General features: G+C 41.4%; 1 protein-coding gene across 3 annotated transcripts in view; it reads left to right on the top strand.

Moving 5' to 3' along the window:
• FGD3 (FYVE, RhoGEF and PH domain containing 3) overlaps positions 1 to 23056 on the top strand; it is a 107303-nt gene continuing 84247 nt past the window's right edge. For all 3 annotated transcript variants that reach the window (XM_050979333.1, XM_050979337.1, XM_050979332.1), the window contains exon 1: positions 1 to 163. In XM_050979333.1, the coding sequence (XP_050835290.1) occupies positions 28 to 163 (136 nt within the window). In that variant the 5' untranslated portion in view covers positions 1 to 27. The remainder of the gene's footprint in view (positions 164 to 23056) is intronic.

Genomic DNA, 23056 nt, shown 5'->3' with positions numbered 1-23056 from the left:
GTCCCGCTGGCGGCGCCTCATGGCGCGATGCAGCTGCAGTGGGAGGGAGAGGAAACCCACCCCCCTCGCCCGGCGGCCGCCTTTGTAACCGCCCGGCCCAGCTCAGCGCGCAGCGGCTCGGGGAGCGCCGGAGCGCGGCGGCGGGAGCAGATGGAGCCAGAGGGTAAGGCTACGCCCAGCCCCCCAGCGCGCCGGCCGCGATTCCGAGGGAGCCCCGCGCTGGCCCTCCGAGTTCTCGGTGGAGGCTGCGGAGGCCGCAAGGAGCCGGGCCGGGAGCGAGGCGGCGCCGTGGTCCCGGCGGGCCGCGGGGTCTCTGCGGCGCGGGCGGGGAGGCTGGTTCCCGGGCCGGCCCCGCTCCAGGTGTCCGGGCCCTCCGCCGCCGCCTCCCTCCCCTGCCCTCCCCTCGCCGGCTGGCGGGCGGGCGCGGTCCCGCCGGCTCTGCTGGCGCCAGGGCCCCGCTCCGCCCGCGCCCTCGGCGGGCAACCTGGGGTCGGGCCGCTCCGCCGCGGGGAGGCGGGGGCCCGGCGGAGCAGCTCGTACGGACTGGGGGGCGCGCTCAACTAACTTTCTTTCTTTAATAGATTTTTTTCTTTTTGTTCCCTGCCCCCGCGAGCGGCTGGCTCGGTTCTAATGCAAACCCATCCCCCGGGGGGCCGGCCCGCCCTCCCCAAGTGAACCCGCAGCGGCGCCGGCTGCGCTACCCACGGCCTCCCAAGAGCCAGCTGCGGACTCACCCCGCGCTGCCCCTGCACACACGCCCTGGACTCGGCGGCCCTGTGCGGTTCACAATGGCCAGGGAATCCATGTTTGACTAAATGCAGCACTGAGTTGTGTAAATATATTTTTTGTTCTCCTAAAACCATACAAAATCAGTTCTGTTAAACTTTCATTTCATTAAGACTGCTATCAGCTGTAGAGATTAAATTTATTTCCTGCCAATCCATATTTAGGCACTTATGAAACGCTGAGGTTTTTTTTCCTTCTCTCCTTTTTAAATACCTTTTGGAACTGTTAGTACTCTAAACTTAAACCATTTCCAGTTGCAAATTCGAAATCTCTGAAGCATAATGATCTGTTATGTTTAGCTGGCTGTCTCTGTAAGACCAGCATTCTCCTGGAAAAAAACCCCAAAAAACAGAAACAAGGAGGTGGGGGGGGGGGGTGGGGGAAGCCCAAAAACCCCTTATGAGATTTATGTTTAGAAAACTGGCCACATGTATCGTAGCTGTTTTTTAAACCTCAGTACCTATGTCACATTTTCCATTCCAAATAGTAAGAGTGGTGTAACTATCTTAAAGGGATATACTCTACTTTCCATTGCAAGCTTTAGGGAATTTTAACACAAAGGAAAAGAGCTCTGCAACATAAAAAAATCTTGCAGTGCCTGATACATAGCGGCACCAAGGAATGGGAGAGACTATTGGCAATTGTTAATGACTAGAACTGGTTTTGTTGAGAAGCATGCAGAACGGAAAGGGGTTATGTATGGCGACCAATACATTGATAAAAGGATTCTTGCATTCTTTAGAAGAAGTTTATCTTTCTTAGAAAGCTGTTTTTGACAATGCTAGGAGGATGTTTTAGAGTTCATACTCCATCTAGCAGAGCTGTGTTTATAATATCCCTTAGAATAGTCAAGCTGGGTTGTTCCTGATTTAGCTCATTTGTGACCCAGTTTGATATGTCGTAAGTGTTCTTACCTTAATAACACTAAAGAAAAATTATGAAAATGAAACTGAGATTGAAGGAACTCCTTTTAAAGAAATGAAGTCTTATTTTTAAAAAGTGGAAGTTTTCTACCCTGTTTTTACCTACAAACCTGGATCAACCAGGTTTGTAGGTAAAAACAAACCTGCTGAAGTTCCCCACCTGCCCTGGATCCAGAGATATTCAGGCAATCTGATTTCTGGCACCTCCTGAACTTTTGTGTACCAATCTTCAGTACATTAATTTCTGGAGGCTGGTCCTCCCACATGGGTTGGAGCCTGCAGTGGCTGAAATGCCCATGGTAGCAGCCTCCTACTCTGTTAGTGAAAGAGTCAGGGTTCTCATGTCAATTGCTTGTAGATTGCAATACAAGCAGTACGTAATTGCAATGTCAATTGCTTGTAGATTGGTGCACTATCTGTCCCTCTGTATGTGTGTGTTTGTGATTTCCTTGAGTGTGGTGCATCTCATTGAAGAGCATCAACCAGTGAGCTTTACTCCTGTTTTCAGAGTAAGGAGACTCAGAGTGTGGTAATATAAGGGAAATATGTAGAGCTTGCTCGCTCTTGTGGCTTTGATCTGATGTGCCCTGCTTGCATATCCTGGCTGGAATCGTTCTTGAATGGAGCTGGAATTGCTGTTGTTCAGTCACATTTGGCACAGATTCCTGCATTTAAATATATGTCTGAAACTCTTGCTGAAAGTGGAGGCAGGACTTTCTCTTTCCAGAGGACCTTTGCCTCTTGCTGAGTGTGCAGATCTAAGGCCTGGCGGGTATCTTCTACAGAAGCAGGGAAGAAAGATGGAGTTGATCATAAGTTGCCCTTTCTTTAAGGAAATCTAATGTAGTGTGCTGAGGCTACAGAAATACTGACCAACACAATTCTTGTGGGTGTCTGCCCAGCTCCCAACAATAGCTGAGGTGATAATGTAGGACAAGGTCGGGACTGCAGAATGTATTTGGTCTTGGAGTGTCTCAGAGGTGTAAGAGAAAATATAACATTCAAAACAATAAAAGCAGTAGAATCATAGTGATCATGGTCCCCATGGCTTTTTGTGTGGGGTGAGCTTCTGTAGTGTGATCCGGAATGAGGAAGACTGCCTTAGGTCAGTGGTAGTGGAAGCAGGATGTTGAAACCTTGTGACACCAGGAGCGACAGACTTGAGAAGTCAAAGTCCCAGGTGATGATTTTTCAGTTGTGTATTGTTATTGTTTGCACTGCAGTGTTTTCAAGGCAGTTTTTGTCACTTGGTTTTGCAAAGTATTCCAATGATTTTATACTCTGAGTTCCCTGATCATGTTCAATGTGTTTGGTTTTGAGGAAGCTTTGTTCTCAAACAAGCTGTGTGAGGTGCACTGGTGAGGGCAGTGCTGCTCTCTGAAATATGACCTAAAGTCCAACTGTTTCCTACTGGTTTTCAGCTAACTTCTGAAGGAAGTTTTGGGAACAGCTCTGTCTTTCCATGTGTCTGTAAGTTTAAGAAACACTGAATGTTCCTCATTGAAGCATGTCTGCTCCTATGGACCAAGCTTAATAATTTTAGATGCATGGGGTTTTTTCCCAGATTGTCGGTCTTTTGCTTTTTAGGGATCTTGATAAGATTATTGGAGATCAATAATGGTCCTGCTTTGGTCAGTGAGTGTGACCAAGGGGTCTGTGTTGAATTGAAAGGGCAGGGAGTATACATGCAGCAATGACGTGATTAATGCTTTAGTTAGTTCCTCTGACTGTGCACTGGTTTCTACCACATAGTACACAGAAGCTATGGACTTCTGAATTGCTTTTGAGTAAGATTAATTCTTCAAGCTGTTTTGTTGAAACTTACATTTTAATTTTTAAATTTAAATTTTTCATTTCCCGAAAACTCTATTTGAAACTAAAAAAGGTGACTGGTAAAACCTAAGTAATGAATATTTCTATCTCCCTGGATACAGATATTGCGTTAGACATTTGAGCCATTGATTGTGTAGATGTTGTTTGAGTTGAGTGAACAGCGGCGGATAAAATCAGTAATAACTACTGTAGTATCCATTTGTATTGGCAGCATCAGATTTCAATGTGAAATTTGATGTTTCTTTGGAGAGACAATGATTCTTACACAATTATGAATATTGATACTCTTGAAAGTATGTCTCGTTTCAAATTCTCTAAACTAGCTGAAAGTTCTTTTAAAGTAAAAAATAATGTGACTTCATATATTCCTCAGGTGTGGGAACAGAGCATATGACATAATCTGAGCTAAGATGGACTTGGATATGAGAGAGAGGAGGGGGAAAGTCGGAGGAAGTATTGTTGAAGTCCTTTCCATGATGTGACAGCTCTTGAACCATGCTGCATGCCCATCACCAGCTCTCAGGGCTCTTTTTTTTTTTTTTTTTTTTTTGTTCTCTGCATACCCCTTTGAACACCTTGCTGAGAGCTGAGCCTGGCACCCCCGAGCACAGGACCCCAGACCTCCATGGTGAAAATCCATGTGAAATTGAAAATAGATGTCTGCAACTCAGTGTGGCATTCTCTGGAGCATTTGGGAGGCAGTCAAGTCACAGCACGGAACTCTGGCTGGTTTGGAGGTTATGAGTGGTTAAATTTGAGATGCCTTTGTTGGTGGAATAATAGTGAGGTATACTGGAAAGTGCTTCCAGGAGAACTTTTTTTCCCCTCCCTCTACTCTCCCCCCTTCCATTTACAGCCAGCTCCTAAAGGCAAGGGTTATTATAACTCGATTTACATTTTACACTTTGCAGCATCTTAAAATTTTATGGGTCTTTGGGTTTTATTTCACAGTTTGTGGCTGTTGATTCTATCTGTGCTGCCTGCAGTTAGGAGGTCCTGATATTACAATACTGAGTGTTTGCTTTACCTGGGTACCCAGTGAGTGCTGTGCCAGCTTGTGCAGAGATGTGCTGGTACGGGGTGTCCCTGCTGGTGATGCTAATTGGAGTGACAGCCTCATGCTCATCTCCACTCCCTTGGTGGTGTGACTGTTACTTTTTCTGTCAGTGGCCACCATATTCTTCTATGAGAAATTCCCAGGTCTGCAGTTGTGGTTGGCTTCTCAGGGTTAGCTTGCTGAATTTAAGTGGTATTATTTAAAGCACATTGCCTCTGTGGTTTCTGACCACTACCTCACAAAATGCTGTTCTCCCTGCCTTTTCTTCTGGTTTAACTGACTTCTGTTGCTTTTTTTTTTGTTGTTCTGTTAAAGAGTTTATTGGTATTACCTGCTTCCTTGTTTTCTGGGTTGCACTTTTCTTGCTATTTGTCTGGGCTATTTGTCTTGTGTGGGACAGAAATCCAATGATTCAGCTGCTGTGAGAGGGCTAGGTGAAGGATTAAGGTAGAAGGCTGAGAAGTGGAGGTTGTTGACATAGTATCTCAATCTTGGCATACAGGACTCCTTGCAGGATGCTTAAGGGGCTCAGCAAAGTGAGTTCATCAACTCCTCATCTATAGTCCCTTCATTAACAGAGGGATGAAATTCCTATTGTGAAGCCAGGCTGTTTGAATAACCTTTCAGATATGGGCACAATACTTTTGTCCCTCAGTATTTCTTTTCTCCCTCTTAGTATAATTTTGTGCATATGGACTCTAGAAAACAACAGCTCTTCCACAGATAACCATCAGCATAAAAAAATTGCAGGAGTGCTAAAATGGGATTTTTCTCCTTTGTTGAAGAGCTTGGTAGTGCTTGAATGATGTAATGTATGTTAATGGTGGGCCTAGCAACTCTGGCTTCACTGTCACACGGCATCCCCAAGAGGCATTGTTGGTCCTTCTCTGTGCTTGTGTTGGGCACCAATAGCCTGAGAAGGATGTTTGGTGTCTCAAAGAAATATGTCAAGTGTTTCCAGCTTTGCTGTCTTAAATGCTGGTGATTTTCTAGATAGCTCAGAGTTACTAGAGGCAAGAATAACTGTTTCTAAATTTTAAAATTTTATAGGCCTCTAGAGTACATTTAAATGTGCTGGAAGTATTGATAGCTGTTCAAAGAGCACTGTTGAGATTGGGTCAGAAGCAGTCATTGAGCAGTGAATAGAGTCATGTAGAATTAATGGTCTTCAAATCTGTTGATTTTTTTTTTTCCTGGTCATAGTAAAAATGCATCTTTTGGGATGACAGAACCTTCAAGGTACTAGCAGGGACAGAGCAGACCACTGGCTATTGCTGTGAGAGGTGAGGAGCTTTGAAACTTTTTAGGTTCCTCACGTATTTCAGCGTGGCCATGAGCAATTATTTTACTGTAATTGTAATTTTAAAATCCTGACATGTCCCCTTTTGAAAGATTGCTCTAGTTCTTTATTTATTCTTTATTCTAACTTGATGCTGCTTCACAGAAATTCTTCTGTTTAATGAATATTCAAGGAGAGAGCATTTTCATGCTGTACTATTGAATTAATTAATTGCAGACACAATTTGCCATTTTTCTCTCTTGAAGCATTTTGAGTAATCTCCACTGAAGCATACAGAACCACTGCTAAAATAGTAGTACCTTTACAGGTAGGTTCCGGTACTCATTGAGCTGGTTAATTAATATGAATGGCTAAAACACTAACACAGAGTCCAAAGCTGGCATTGGTAAGATGTCAGCCTGTTATTGGAAGCCCAACCTCTATCCTAGGGATGGAGCATTTGGATACAGTGTATGCAAACAGCATACACATCTCTACATGGCATCATGGCAATCTGGGTGGAGATTTTTGGAGGATAGAAGTCTTCATATTAAAAAATCTAATTTCTAAAAATCCAAAGAACCCAGGAGTCCCTGTATTTTTTGAAAGACAGGGTGACATCTAAATATTACTTGGATGTCGGAGGTTTCTCCTCTTTATTTCATACTTCTGAAAAACAGGCAGGTGTCTGACTATAATGAAGGAATTTATCACTGGGCTCTAGTTTTCTTAAACTCTTGGCCTCTTTTTATTCTTTCTTTTTGGGCTTGCAGGCTCTGAGCAGAAATTCTCTCTTGGTAATTTAACCCTGAGCAAATATTTACATTCATGAGATTCTTGCTACTTCAGTAATCATTTTGAACCTTGCGGCTGTGACAGAGTGAAAGTTAACGTACCAAACACTGGGGCAAGGAACTGTGAAAGGAAGACCAAAGAAGCCTCCAAACATGGGTTTACCATGTTTGATATTAATCACCTGCTAAGTGTGATTTGGTTGTGACTTCCAGAATGAGATCTACAGAGATTATGTGTTTTCTGCCACTGGCCCTATGTGTCTAATGGGAGCTTGTGATTTGAATTTCACCGAGTTTTAAAAAGCTGAATAAAATTGTTTGTGTAAAAACTGAAGGGAATGGAGAAATAGAATAGAAGACTGAGATAGAAAAGAAGGGAAAAGTGAGTACAGCGCAAAAAAAACTCATGGGGTGTAGGAAGTGATTTTGAAAAAAGAGGGTTTTAAAGTCAAAATTCATAAGTAATGTAAATTTTGTGGAAAAGGAAACCTGTATAAAACACTCTGGGAGATTAACCTGTTGGCAGGTTAGTTCCCTTACTGCAGAAGTAAGGGAAAAGTTCTCCAGGGTAACACCAAGAGAGAGCTGAATAAATGCAGTAAAGGAAGGAGTCATCTCTGCAGACCAGTGAATGAAAATACCACCAGATCTCAGCTTCCCATGGGTTTGGCTTTTTCCCTGGATTTTGCTGTTTCAATCCAGCATCATGCCCTGTGCTGGCTGCAGTGTTTCTGGGAAAGACAGGGAATGAGAATGTACTCAGTTCTCACACCTTTTGGGAGAGAAATATGCAGTGCTTCTCATGGAAGTTCTTGGTAGAGGATGGAGCTTCCTCATACAAGCCCACCTTGGTCATGCCTTTTGAGATGTGTTTGGAGCTCCAGGGACTTGGAAGTGGTGTGGCCTTTGGGTCAACCACTGCAGCTCCATGCTGCTGCTGGTGAGCTGCCAGGAGAGCAGGGTTGTGTGCACTTGCATGGGATAGCTGAACTCATAACCCAGTGCAAGCTGGGCATTGTATTCCCTCTTAAATTAGATGGAAAAGGGCATTGTGCCCCCATAGGTAAAATTGTGCTGTTGGTTGACATGGCTGTACTGGAGCTGTGCTGAAGCTACAAAAACTGGCAGTGATTAAGGCCCAGCCCCCAGGCTGTAGTAGTGCACATCTTGGAACTCTTAGGGGTTTGTATTAAAGTAACATATATGGTTTTTCTATTTAATTTTTTTCCCCATTTTTTTTCTTGTTTGTTGAATATCTGCAAAGTCCTTCTCTGGGGGTAGATGAATTTTGCCTGGAGGAAACTTCAGCCATTCCAATTTCCTGTTGGAGACACGTGTGCCACCTCTGTGAATCGCTCTCACTGGCTGTGGGAGTCATCCATACAAAGGGAAGTTTCCCATGGAGGAACAAAGGGTGCTGTCTACTGAGCTCTCCTGGATCTATTTTACTAATTGCTATTGAAATTCTTACAGCCTGTTACTTGGCTGGAGAAATGCAGGGCCAAGGATCAACACTGGGGGGAGAAGTCCGCATCTAATTGTTGCATGGTTGAGAAATTAATTTCTTAAATTTTTTTCATCTTATGCAAATGCATGCCTTGCCATTTCTAATTTACTGTTGGAAGTGCAAGTGTTCCCAGCTAGGGGAGAGTAAGATTTCCTCAAAATAGTAAAATAAAAATGGTAATTTAAGAAAATCCTGTCTCATCCATGCTGTGTGGAGTTGTTGGAACTGGGTCTTTGATTGGTTTTATGGCTGCTTGATCTTCATGGCTGTGCAGTCAAAAAAGTTGCTTCACTTGGATTCCAGAACAGATGCTTTTCTTATTCACTTGAAAGGATAGTCTGGTGTTTTATTGGTATTTTCCAGACTGTGCAAGTCCCAAAACTTATTTTTAAAAGTGCTAATCCTCTTAGGACAAAGAAACTGACAAAGCAAATGTTGAAGAGAGCTGCTGTGTTACTTGTCCATTTACTTTGGGGTTCTGACCACAGAACGAAAACCTTTGTATCAAATGTTATGGAATAACTGGCAGCAAGAGGTGGTTTTATTATTTCTTTTCTTCCCCCTACTCTCAATTGTTTAAAAATTCCACTGTGTCTTAAAGCTGGAGGGTTCACTGGCTCACAGAATTCACGGCCTCCACAGAAATTGACATTTTCTTAAGGCTGGTAACCGAATTTCTAGTCATTCAGAAACTGTATACAGAGTTGTGCCAAGTTGTTTTACTCGTATACTTGAAGTGTTAAAATGTTGTATCATGACAATATATTAGGAGGATGTGGTTGGATGCGGGTTGGATGTTCCAACCCACTCCTCTGTACAAAGTGTTGAGTTATGGGTTTGAGCTGATTCATTCAAAGCTGTAAGGAACTCGCAGGTGAGTTGCCTCCAACTTCACAGCATGCACTGTTTTATTGCTCCCTTTTCTCTACTCTCTCTTTGTTGGATTTTCATGGAGAATTGAGCAGCATCTTGCTGAATGATTTTTGATGACAGCAAAGCCTCTATAGGGTAGTGGCTTCCTCTCTCTTCCATGGTGGGTCAGAAACCCAGGAGTCATAGGTGGTGCCTGTAATCTGGGAGAGGCTTAGTGAAATGCTCTTAAAAATCTTAAACTGTGAGAACACAGGTTTTAAATTTGGCTGTTTGATTCCCCTACATCTGCTTTTGCACCTATATTGCTTGGGTCTCCCAATCACAAAGGTCTTGGCTGCTAAGACTATATTCCAAATTTGACAAACACATTAGATTTTCTGGTCTCCTGTTTCCTGATCTGTTCCATCAGCTTTATAGGATGAACATCAAACTCAGTTGAGTCCTGGTCATCTGTTTGTCCCACTTCATAGTGTCTGAGGAATCCTCAAATACTGCTGATGTGGCTTAGCATCAACCTACCACTTTTTTTTTTTTCCTTATTTCCAACTGTTCTTGTCTCTTCCCTCTGACATATTGAGTTCTGAGTGACACAGTTCTGTGGAACCTCCAGGATATTCCTGATGACATCTTTTCCCAAAATGTTTCTGCTGCGACATCTGCTTGGCTGACTAATAAAAATTAATAAACCCTGAGTTACTGCACTTTGAGCTGAATTTAGCCTTGATCTTCAGATCCTTCTGGAGACCAGATTGCAAAAATGCACATTTTTCTGCATTACTTTCGGCCCTCTAAAATTTTTAGTTTTATATCCAAAAGTTATTGAGGTTTAAATAGATTGTGTTTGTGGAGTTAGGATAACTCTGTGCTGCTGTTTCCCTGATTTTTAATTTTATTTCATTCAATTCCCACCCTCCACTTAATTTATGTTCCTCGATCTTGTGATGGAAGAAGCAATTTTGCATAATTAATGAGACTTCTGACCATGTAATCTCTTGGTGTAGCTTGAAGAATTCTGGGTGTGGTGATTATGATAAATAACAAAATCCATTGTCATTGTCATTGTCATTCCTTAGTACCATGCATCCCACAGGAAATCCCTTCAGGCACCTGCTGAGGAGGCGCTTGGCACTAAAAGCTGATTCTTTATTTCACCAGGTAGTGGGGAAAATAAGATGAGACTTAACCTAATATCCATTTGATTGGTAAATCAATATATTGTTCTATCTTTTGAAAGGCATTAAAGATGTTTAATTGACATGTGCCTTACTTTCTAAAAATACTGCAGAATCATCATTTGCAGTAAAGGCCTTAAAATAGTTTTTTTATGAAATAAAATGGTTTTTTCTTTTTAAAATGTTAGTAAGAATTTTCAAAGGGAGCACAGTTATAGAAGGGGGAGTAGTTAGAATGTGATTCTGTAACTTGCGTTTTGGTTTTGTTTGTTTTTTTAAGACTTGAACATCAGATGGTGGTTTAAGGATTTTTTAGGTTGATGCAGTGGTATGCCCTTGCTGAGAAGGCTTGTGGCAGACCTTCAAATCCAAATCCTTATTTTTCAGTCTGGTGTAGTGAAGATTTCAGTCATTTATTTCACTTAGAAGTAGAGTAGGCTTTTCAGCAATTTTGGTGTTAAAAGACATGAACCAAAGAAATTTTACAGTTTTCCCCTTGATGGTTCTGCTGCCACATAGATTTATTGGAGGGAGGTCACACTTCCAGGGATTAACACAGGCTGGAGCAAGATAAAGCCTTGTCTGAACAGAGTAGGCAGAGCTTTGCCTGGGTATTGCTTCTTTGATGTCTTTTTATGTCAGTGGGTAACCAGTACAGGACCAGAGCTGATCAGCCAGATTGCATGCCCAGATTGCATCTCCAGAGAAGGGAAATCTGTTGGAAAAATGCTTATCCAAAAGGGAGCCTGGACTGGAAATATAGTGGTTATGTTCAACTTACTGATGTATTTATAATCAGTGTTCTGCTTAAAATGATGAGTCTTAATTATATGTATTTTTAGGTTGTGTTACAGCTGGGTAATAGACTTGTGTAAATGTGTCTACTGAATGGATGTGTAATTAATGTCCAGAATAAAAGAAATGTAATTAACAAATTTTTTCTTCATAAGGACCACATTTATCAAATTGGTTTGTCTTTTCTATGTTAGCAACCTGGTCTAGTGGAAAGTGTCCCTGCCCATAGCCAGGGGATTGGAATGTGGTGGTTTCTAAGGTCCCTTCCAATGCAAACCATATGTGATTCTGTAATTCTATGAATATGCAGAAACTGGATGTAGATTGTTATACTTCCTTGTTTTGATTCTGACTTGTAGTGGGTTTGGTTTTCAGTGATGAAAATAGATTGCTGCACCTTTAGCTGACCCTTCAGCTGACTCTGAATTTGTCCCCACACCCTGCATCCAGCTGGCCTATTCAAGATGTGGTGTAGAGTCTTCATTTCCACTTGCTGATATTGATTAAACTGTAGTGCCCATTTTTTTTTTTCCTCTTCCTTTTGGAATACATTAAATGCATTTTTAAGAGCTGGATGTCACAATTGCAGGATTTGAACTAGTTTGTTTAAACAACAAAAAAATAACCCAGAAAAAAATGGAAGTCTGTATTTTTTGTACATTGTTATTTTTAGGTTTATTTCATGACAGTTGTGATAGAGGCTGATTTATGCAGGATTTGAAGTGTAGCTCAGCTGATTTCTACAGCTCAGTGTAGAAGTGTAGCTCAGTGTTTGAAGTGTAGCTCAGTGATTTCTACAGCAGTTTATAGAAAGTGTAGAAACGTTTGTAGAGGCTAGATAGTGACAGTGTTTTGTTCTGTTTTTTGGTTGAAATATGTAGCATACTCGTTAAAGAAATTGACATCTCTGGTCTCTTGGAGTTAACCTAGATAGTTCAGTGTTGCTGCTCTCTGTCAATCCTACACATTATATCTGTTCTGATTTTCTGGTTTTGTTGATAACTGGTATTAAATCTAATGTGTTTTTTGGCTTGGGTTTTGTCTTGTAGGGTTGGGATTTTTTTTTTAACTAATTGCTTTTTGCAAGAAATCAGGAGTATGGCTTCCATATTTCTAGTTTTTTTTCAGTGCTGGCAATTGTCTCCTTAATGTTCGATCTGAGCTGACAGATCCACACTCCATCATGCAGACCTGCTTCTGAATACATTCCCAGCACATTAATTATTCCAGAAAGTTAATGCAAACACCTCCAATTTCTTCTTCCCTCAGCTTCTGTCATACTGACAATGTAGAAAAAGCTATTTGTGTCTAGATTTGATTAGTTTCCGTGTGCTAGTCTCCAAATTTGGAGCACTCTTTAAGCTCTCTTCTGCTAAAACTACTTGCAGGTAGTCAGCTCCTTTCTTATTGGGGCTGTCCATGTAAACTCATCTGGGGTCTAGCCAGCATGGCTAAGGGTCTTCTGCCTGGGAAGATAGAGAAATCTTTGTTACAAGTACTATTTTGGGGGTGTTTTTCTTGTTTTTGTTGGGGGATTTGGTTTTTTTTTTTTTTTTTTTTTTTTTTTTTTTTGTGGGAGGAGGATGTTGTAGTTGGTTTTGCTTGATTTTTTTTGTTTGGGGGTTTTTGTTTAGTTTGTTTTGTTTGGTTTGGTTATTTTGTTTGTTTGGGGTTTTTTGAGTGTGTTTGGTTTTTAGAAGACCCTCAAAAATAACATTATGTATTGTATACATGTTGGAATAGCTTCATCCCAGCAAAGGCAAACAGCAGATCCTTGGCAGTATGAGCTCAGCTGTAGTTTCCATTATAAGTTATTTCATCCTTGGATGGAATTTCCACTAGAAAAGAAGCATTATCTTCTGAGTTCAGGTAGGCTAGCCCACTATTAAAAGTTGGCTTGCAGTATTTGTAAATGTGGGCACACCATAGTTTTATATCTTGTAGCCAGGATTATTATAAACAGTGACATGTTTCCTGCTCTTTGTCGACATGCTTGGTTTCATGGTGTCATGGTTTGGGAATGGTACTCCCCAACTAAGTGGGGAGTACCATACCCAAGTGGGATGGCTTGTTCCCACCAAGCCATGCTCCACTCGCTCTCTCTCCCTTGTAGCAGCTGGGTAGGAGAATTGGAGGCACAGCAGATAAAGATCATGAGTTGAGAGAAGATCAATTTACTGAAAATAGCAATGAGGTTAGAAAATTAACAGTAAAGGCAACAATAGTAATACAGAATGAACAGGAAAGAGGCCAACAATTCATGCGCTCATCACCACGCAGGACTCTTGACAATACCTGACCACACCATGCTATGCCACCTGGAAGGGACCCCTTACCCCACCCTGGAAAATGATGTGAAGTAGTACAGCATAACCTCTGGTCTCTACAGTAAAAATTAACCCTGTCCTGGCTGGAACCCAGGACAAGTGTTCTTTTTAGCGTGACACTTCAGAAACAATCACTGACAATTGAGGTTTTAGTACTGTAGTCATCCTGCAATACTAAGCAGACCCAGTACAGCAGAGGAAAAATGTGTGTCTTGTTAGGGGGAAAAAAAATATTCTTCTGGGTTCATGGGAGTTCACTACATTCCCTTGCAGATTCAGCTTTGTAAGAAAATGGATATTTATTTTCTCCAGATTTAGGTATGCTCAGAGATCTGAACCAATGTAGAGCTCCCTACAAGTCATATTATGAGTGTTCTTCATATTCAAATGTTGGGTAATCTCCTTATATTATCTTTAAAAGTGTTTGAGGGTACAGATTGTAAAGTAGTCTTAGTTTAAGATCTGGGGGTCTTAGTAATTGAGGATTGTCTTCAACATGTCAAAATCATTAGGAAAAAGCCCAGGCTATTTTAAATAGTTTTTCTATTATCTTTTCCACTCTCTATTTACAAGCTTGATAGAAGTTTTATTGTTTATGTGGCATGAAAGACTTTGGTCCAAAAGAGCAGGAAATTACAGGGAAAAAAAAATGTTTACTGCCTGTTACACCACTCTGTTCCAACGGGGAAATAAAAGTAGGAACAAAATTTTGTTTTCCGCCTGCTTCATTTTCCTCTTTGTCAGAGGGCGTATGTTTGTTACAGTGGAAATTGATTGAAGAAGTTCCTTTTGTGCTTCAGCTTGTGAAGCACATGGGTCCATCAGGAAGCACTAGATTTCTTTCAGTTTGGGAAATTAGGAAAAAATCGCAGCAGTCACAGACAGGTATCTGTCATTCTTGAGGTAAATATATGATATTTAGTGATCAGCAGCTAAGGTATTTACACGAGGGCAAGGGAACAATGTGATGCTGTAAAGTGGGGGAATTTGAGTTCTGTCAAAGAAAAGAGCTTTGTAATGGCTTATTCATTGGTGAGTAGTCTAAACTGTCACCTCTGCAGAGTTCTGGGGGTCCTGCAGTCATAGTGGTAACAGTGGTTGCCTTGGCTTCTTATAATGGCTGATCAGGTCTGAGAGAACAAAATAATTTTCTGCATCTCAGAGCTGTTCATCAGTCAGTGGTCTGCTGGTGCTACAGGAAACTCCTAATTGCTAATATTGTCAGGAATCCTCCTCTGTCCCCCTTCCCCATTACAAACTTGAGTTGCTACTGTACTGGCAGCCAGTAGTCTTGGCACCAGCACCAAAGGCAAAACTAGAAAGATGAGTGTTTAATGAATCTGTAAGATGTATGTCAGGAAAAGATTCCTTTAGCTAGAAGCTGGTGTTATGGTGGCTTTACATCTTTTTGTATTGGATAAAATGGCATTTGATGGAGTCATCAGAAGGCCACTCTCCTTCACTGGGAAAAGTAGATGTTGTAGGAAACTCAAGACATGGCCCTGCTAATTCTTGTAAATCTCTCAGCTTCTTTCCATGCTTCTAAACACAGAGTTTGCAATCCCTAATTGGGCATGAGGTCTTCTCACTGAAGTGGCTTTACTTGGCACTGTGGCAAGACATTCTGATGCCTTGAGCTGTAACACAGCTTAATTTTGGCACCGTTGCTGCCCTGCAGTTTTGAATGAGGGCTCCTCTTATTATATAGGTAGAGTTTTTTGTTCTGCTAGGACTAATAGCAAGATCATATTTACATTGGAGCACCAGGAGTAAATGCATGGTATATTGCAGTAAACTGATTAAAAACCCTAAATAAACTGTAATAACCTCTTTAGCTACCTAGAGTATTTTTAGATTTCACCCAAAACAACTGGGCATGAAACTAGAATGTTACTGAGAGGTAAGGTGCTGCTCCAGTGTTCCAGCTTTCTCTGCAGTTAGGCTGACCGTGTTTTGCACTTGGTTGCTTGAGGGTTTCTAATCAGGAGAATCAGAAGCTTGTCCTGTTTCAAGTACTGACTTACACTGTATAATGGAAAAACTAACTTTCAGGTGTTAGCATACAGTGCTTACACTTTGACTGAATCAGCTACTTCTGAATTGAGCTTTGAGGTAATGCTTTTTGGTCTTTGTGGGCTCAGTTGGACCTCTGACAGCCATTGAGAAAGTCAAGAAGAGAATTGGCTTAGTTTCCTCTGACCTTCTGAAGCTTTTTATCTCTTCCATAATTCATCTAGGTCAGTTGAGAACTTTATATGGAGTCTGTAAAAAACAGAATTAGGTTATATGAGCTGTCTGGAAAATCCTGTTGGACTTGAATCAGCTTTAAGGCTACCCAAAAGCTTGAGCTGGATATCTAGGCTAGTGTGTTGCTAGCAAGACACCTCTTGGCATGAAGAACTGGTGGTGTTTTGGATAACCTTTAAGGTTTCAGCTTGATCCAGAGTGCACAGATACACAGCCTCCCTTGCAGCTGGATGAATTCTCTCCATCTGTAGCATTGGCATTTATTAGTGGCAACTATGACTTGGGATGCAGAGACTAGCAGTCTCTTACAAACTTTGTCTTAGTGAATCCTGACTGTTAGAAATTCCTGATGAGAAGTCTGCTCTCACTTGCTCTTGGGTAGACTGGACTTGGTGGTTGCCTTCTCTCGTGTCAGTTTTGGGGGAAGACTGGATTTGGCTTGTAAGGGGGTAGTATAAACAATTCTTGGAGTATTTCTGTTTCTGATTCAGGAGTGGGAAGCAGTTATAGTGGACATTGTTCTGTTTGGGATGTATTCTTAGTTTTTGGTGTTTAGTGATAGATTTTGATTAGGTAAGATGTTTACTTTGAGGTTAAAAATATCAAAGAAAGGAAGAATAGCTTGTATTTTCTATGTCTACATCAGCCTATGGAACTGGATCTGTGGAAGGAGGGTGGTGCTGAGGATCACCATCTGCCCTGGAGGGCTTCAGGATCAGCTCACAGTAGGCCCTGAAAGACCACATGCCTGTCAGCTGCTGTTGTGTGCTTGACACACTCACTGAATGCCTGTCCTCTTGAGAGAGAGCAGGTCATATGTTCCCAGGCTGTGCTTGGCTACAAACCAAAACACAGTAGGATGAAGTGAGGTGGGAGATAGCTTCAAAGGATCCCTCTGGCTAGCACTAAAATGGGGATGGTGACATCCCTTGTCAGCCCCTGGAGAACCTGCACAGTGGAGTTTGACAGCCAGCTTGGTGGGGGCATGACTCAAGGCTCAAATTGAGCCTTAGCCACTCTTCTCCTTGATCCCACACAGGAAAGTGTCAGAGAAAAGATTAATTCTGTGTCTGTAAGGTGTTCTTTGGTCATCAAATTGACTTTGGATAATGATGAAATTGATGGAGTCTGACTGCATAACACGGAACAACCCAGTCCAATACAGAACTCAGCCACTAGGCTAAAGTAGGAGAACCTCAATCCATCACATTCCTTCTGGTTTGATGGCAGTGACAGCAAGAGATGCCCAGAGCCTGGAGATGGATCACAGGTCAGCAGGAGAGCACCTGAAAGACAGTGCAAAGCTGTGGATGCCATGGGACAGGGAGAGAGAAACGACAAGCCTTTCTCACAGCAGCTTGTGAGAAATTTTAGGGAGCTGGAAAGATGTGATAGCCTGTTTATTGACTATAAACAATTTGCAGGTGCTGTTTTTCTTCTTTATTTTTCTGTTCCTCTAAGGACAGTGCGTGAGATAGATGTTTCTGTTAGTTAGCCAATAGAACAGAATCTATGGTACCACTCTATAAAAACCATGTAGTTCTTTTGAATAAAGCCTTCTTCGCCTTTGCTACGATCCTGCCTCTCGCCTGTTCCTGCCCTGACCCCAGTGCACGAGTGACACAAAGTGATTCCAACCACTCCAGCCAGTCAATTGGTTTCACTAGAACCCAGCTTAAATTCCCCTATGCACATTAATACAGCATGGGAAATAAAAGAAATTAAAAGCATACTGTCCCATGATTGTACCAGCTAGGGCTGGAGCTATGCTGAGAGAGTTGGGAATGTTCAACCTGGAGAAGAGAAGGCTCTTGGGAGACCTTAGAGCCTCATGCAGTGCCTAAAGAGTGTCTAAGAGATTTAGAGTGGGACTTTGGAAAAGGGCCTGGACTGACAGTGACAGTAAATGGCTTCCCACTGCAGAGGGCAGGGTTAGATTAGATTTTAGGAAGAAATTCTTGGCTGTGAGAGTGGTGAGGCCCTGGCACTGGTTGTCCAGAGAAGCTGGGGCTGCCCCTGAATCCCTGGAATTGTCCAAGGCCAGGCTGGACAGGGCTTGAAGCACTCTGGGATAGTGGAAGCTGTGCCTGCCCATGGCAGGAACATCTTCTGAAATGAAACAATCTTTAAAATGCTATTGAGCCCAAATCATTCTAGGACCTTGACAAATAAAGCCATGCTGTGGGGGCTGGGCTGCCTTCTCTAACAATTGGCTTTTGCTGTGATTTCAAACAATTAAATCTTGCTTCAGTGTCATCAGTAGCCATGACCCTGACCTTCCATAATAAGCAATGAAATTGTTTGAAAGGTCAGGAAGATGTTGCTGTTTTTCTGCTTCCTGAGTTGATCACACTTGTCTTCTTCCTATAAACTGGAGTGTTTCCTGGAGGTGTGTGCCCCATTGTTTGCTTATCAAGATTGCTAAAATGTTTTAAAATCAATGTCTTTAAAGTAATATGTTCATTGGAGGGGGGATTACTTTTAAAACTGAAGCATTAAAACTGATAGAAAATAATTTTGTGGTGATCCTGGCAATGGCTCCTTTTTGTTTGTTTGTTTTGTGAAGTTTTGTTTGTTTGTTTGGATTTGGTTTTTTAAAAATATTATTATTTGTCTCCAGGAGCTTCATTAGTAGGAGTTTCTTGTAATCTATCTTTTCCTTCTTGGCTCAGTCTCCTACTTCTCTTTAGTGATAAAAAAGGCGATGTCTGCTTTTTAAAATCATTATATCAGAGCTAATTAATGTTGGTTGAGAGAGAAGCACAGGATATATGTTTCAAAGGCACAGAAAGAAATAGGAAGTTTGATTTTTAGTTAAATATTTGCTTTTTTATTTAATGGTTTGCATCATCCCTGTTTGCCTTGATTTAGGCATCTGATTTTTGATTGCTTCTTTGAATTATTTTTTTTTTCTCGATGAGGGAAAACAGCTTGACATTTTACCCAAGGTGACAGATTTCCTTTAAAGCTCCAGTTCTAGATTCAGGTAGTTACTTATGGATCTCAGATTAGATTTACAAACTAAATAAATATTTGACTGAGATTTTTCAATGTCTTTGTTGGAGGCATACAACTTTTTAGACAGTAAGTCATAAAAGATTTGCATTTTCCAAATTTCAGAGAAGTCCACCAAATCCCTGGATGTGTTATAAGAATCTTATGGCTGATCTTCTAAATACCTGCAGCTGGCAGAGGTTTGGTCTTCTATCCTTTACATTTCTGAGGCCGTAGGTAAATATTGTCTCTGTTTAGTTCATTAATTTTTTCCTCCCTAGCAAAGTTTTTTGTGTGAGGTTCTTTGGTGCAGTTCTGAGTCAATCCACCAGATGACACTTGATGCTTAAGGATGAAAACATGAGTTGTCCTGCAGGAAAAATTCTTTATTCCTATGTTGATTTAGAAAAAAATTTAGAACATCTTATTTCCAAAATGTTTTCATTTGGTACTTGTAAAATTTGAGGGGTGTGTACAGATGATATTCCCCATCCCTGGGACTGTTCAGGGCTAGGCTGGACAGGGCATGGAGCAATCTGGGCTAGTGGAAGATGTCCCTGCCCATGGCAGGGTATGGGATGAGATGAACCTTAAGGGCCCTTCCATGATTCTATACTCTTGTTTAATGAGAGGTTACTGGTGGGAGTACAGACCCTTAGAAGGGTGTTTTCTTACCCTGTTAAACTTAAAATCAGAATGTGAGTAGTTTTAATATCCATTTGTGTGGTGGAGCCCCGATGCCTCTGCAGGTTTTACCACAATATTGACAGCAATTACAAATCCTCCAAGCTGGGATTTTACAGGCCATGGTACGCATTTGTTGTGTTCCTTGCTGCCCTCCCTCTTCCCTTACCATCTGTTCCCCAAATCTTTTTTTTTTCACTTTCACTCTTTTTTCACAACTTTTATTATAATGTTCATGGTCAACTCTTTTGTTCCCTTCAGTTTTGTCTCAAAACCCCATAAAAGAATTAGACCAAAACCATAAGGCAGTAACTGAGACAAATGGAGCTTTAAACTGTGTTCAAGAGATTTGAGATTGAACAAGGGGAGGTTTATGCATCCCTAATTAGAGGCAAAGCTAAGTGAGCATGACAGATTTATTGATGATAAACCTCAGTCCTGTTTAAACATCTGTTGAAGCCCAACTTAACAAGTAATAGCAGATTACTGCTGCCTCAGATGCAGTTCCTGGGACTCCTGAGGAGCTGCGCTGTGGTGTGTTTGCAGGACCAGTCCAACAATCCTGGGGCTCTGACTGCTGTGCAAGGTTTACTACAAGTGTCCAGAACATTATCTTTCTTAAAATCAACTTGTTTCACTAAAAAAAAAAAAAAAAATTAAAAAAAAAAAAAAATCCAGAATATTCTCAAGGTGTATTACTGAAGGGGGCAAAAGATGCATAAAAATTATTTTCTTTTGGATTAAAGAGGATCTGAACAGCTCTTAAAGGCAGGCAGAAGACTCTAATGTTCCAAGGGCAACAAAATATTTACTTTAATATGAACATGAAATTACTTGTGTGGAAAATCATGTTTTACTGGTCGGGGAAGAGTGGAGTGGGGCACCAGTCACAAGATGGTTCAGCGCAGCTCTGTTTTAGTGCTGTTAGCATTAACTGAGGGCATGGGTGGTTTGACTCCATTTGCACATATTTTCCCACTGTGGGAAACTTGGGAATTTATTGGAAGTGGTATTCTGCCTTTTCTAACTTCACTTGTGCCCTACTTTTTTTTTCTGTAGTCCAGCAGGTCCAAATTTCATAACCAATACAGTAGATCTCCACCTTTTTCATACAGACATTCTAATTTTTCATATTCATTTAACTTGGAAGGATGTTTCCTTAAGAAAATGTGAGGTTTTTTGAGCCAAGACTGCATTGCCAAAAGTTTGTCTAAAGGATGTCCCTAGTATGGAGGGAACAAACGATAACCAACCCAAGTCCAAACCTCTTGGCAGCAAGATACAACAAAGAACTTTTTGGACGGTCTTGTGCCAAACATTTAAATCCGTGTAAGAGGCTGTGCTTAAAAGAACAACATTCAAACAAGAAGACACGGGTGCCAAAAAATAGGCAACTTTGTGCAAGACAAATGCATTGTGACCTTGTTCCTCAAGCCAGGGAGCAGTTTCATGGCTATTTGAAAAATCAAAGGACTAAGTAAATGCTCCTTCTGCAGGTACTGAGTGAGTTCTGGGTCCAGAGCATCTCAGACCAGGCTCTGGTCACAGAGCAGTGCTCTCTAAATTGCCATGCTCAGTGCCCAAAATAGCAGCTGGCAAAATTCAAAACCGAGTCTTTTGATTTGTAGTTCTTTGTCTGGAATCCTTCACCAAAAGTTTGCAAAATCTCAGCTGGGAGGTGTTTGAATGTCTGTAATTGATGTATTGTTTCATGTGAATTGAAATGTTACTTCATGAAGTCCTTTGGGATTTTTGGGGGGTTTTGGAAAACACCTTTTGTATGTTAAGATTATTATTAAGCCTGATTAATTATGATTGAACACATTCCAAAATCTAAGATGAGTGCTCTAAAAACTACAGGCTTGAGTTGATTTGAATTTTGCAGATCTTTGTACGGGCACTGATTTTGGATCAATGCAATACTGAAACTAGTAGAATTTTGTTCTTCTTTTCTAATTTTTTTTTTTAATTGTATCTATAAACCTTTAACTTTTCCTTTGGTGTGGAGTGAGATGCATGGATGAGTGGAATGAGATGTCAAGCAAGTGTGTGGCTGCTGGTTCCTGGCCAAGAAAAAAGGGCATTTGTACCTCTTAGGCCTGGTAGAGAAATGAGCAATTGAGTGAATTTTAACCGTTTTCTTTACAGCAAAGGATAAATCGAATAGCAAAATTAAACAAAAAGACTTTTGCTTTGTTTTTCATGAAAGCATGCATATGTACAACTAATTACAAATGCTGCAGAATAAAGCTTTGAGTGTTAAAGCTTTTTTCATAAACCAGAAGTAGAATAGTAGAATAGTAGAATAGTCCATGTGAAAATTGCTGATATAATCACAGGTTCTTTGTTACTGTGCAAATTTCTGCAGAGTATTTTGTCTTAACACCATTTCTGGTGTTTCTTAATTAATTTGGAAACTAAGTAAGAAAAAAAAGGACTGTTGGTGGTCCAGTTGTATGTTTGAGTAGAGGAAAGCAGTGTAGCATTCTGCCTGCTCCAGCAGGAGATGCTGCACTGAACCCAAAAGAAGCCCAGAGGGGAAGTCTGTTTTTCCCCTGTGCTGAGCACTGATGAGGCTGTGCCTCAAACCCTGGGTTCAGTTTTGGGCCGACCTTGAGAATCTGGAGTGCGTCCAGGAAAGAGAACAGAGCTGGGGAAGGGTCCGGAGCACTAGGAGTGGCTGAGGGAGCTGAGGGGAGTAAAGGAGGGTCAGGGGTGACTTTGTCTCTCTCCACAACTCCTTGACAGGAATGGAGCAGCCAGAGGTGGATCATAATCTGCTCTCAGGGAACAAGGGACAGGACATCAGCAAATGACCTCTTCCCCACCAGGGAAGATTTAGATTGACTATTAGGGAAAAGTTCCTTCACTGAAAGTGAAGCATTGGACAGGCTTCCCAGGAAGTGTTAAAAAATATTACTGTGGCACTTAAGGACATGGTTTAATGGTGAAAATGATGGTGCTGGGTTGGCAGTTGGACTTCATGTTCTCCAGGTCTTTTCCAGCCTTAATGATTCTATGATTGCAGGGGTCTGTCACTCTCAGTCATGAAGAATAGATGTTAACTCAATGAATCCTTACACTTCTTTTTGTCTAAGGCTGCTGTATTATGGAATTTGGATGAGAATAGGCACTTGTTTTAGACATCCCATATTTACATTATAGATTGTAATGGAAATACGGTTCCTGTTGTGGATAGTGTTACTTTGGTATAAATCCTTATATGAGCCCACCTGACTCCTTCCATGTGTTAACAAGTATCTTTAAAAACAATTTTTAATGGGCTTGTGAAAATCAATCAAAGGGTCTTCCACTTGTGGAAGACAAAATCTTTGATCTATTAAACATTGTATGGTGGCAGTGGGATGACTCGCCTTCAGTGTGCCATGAAGAGGATTTAAATTCTTTGAAAAACTTGAGGTTTTGCTTGGAAGAACTGATTTAATGTGATTTCTTTCAAATACGCTTACTGCTCAGTGCTGCGGAATCCATATGGGATACTACTCTCTTCTTTTTACTGCTCCTTGCATGAAATGATACTAACTTCTCTGCATGGTGTCAGTCTCTCTGTACTTCTTTCCTTTCTTTTTTTCCTGCAGAATTGCACATTCTGTTTGCATTGGGTTGTGACTAATGCACAGATTTGCTTTCTGTAGTGCCAGTGATGTTCTGCCAGTGTTTTAGAAGGGGATTCCCAAAAGAATTACCCTGTCTCTCCCATGTGGAGGAGTTGTGTGCACCAAGAATACATATACTTCAGTTATTTACTTTGTGGGGTGGGAGAA

Source organism: Serinus canaria, chromosome 12 (genome assembly GCF_022539315.1).
Source record: "Serinus canaria isolate serCan28SL12 chromosome 12, serCan2020, whole genome shotgun sequence".
Taxonomy (NCBI): domain Eukaryota; kingdom Metazoa; phylum Chordata; class Aves; order Passeriformes; family Fringillidae; genus Serinus; species Serinus canaria.
Note: the sequence above shows the minus strand (reverse complement) of the source record. Positions and strands in the feature narration are given on the sequence as shown.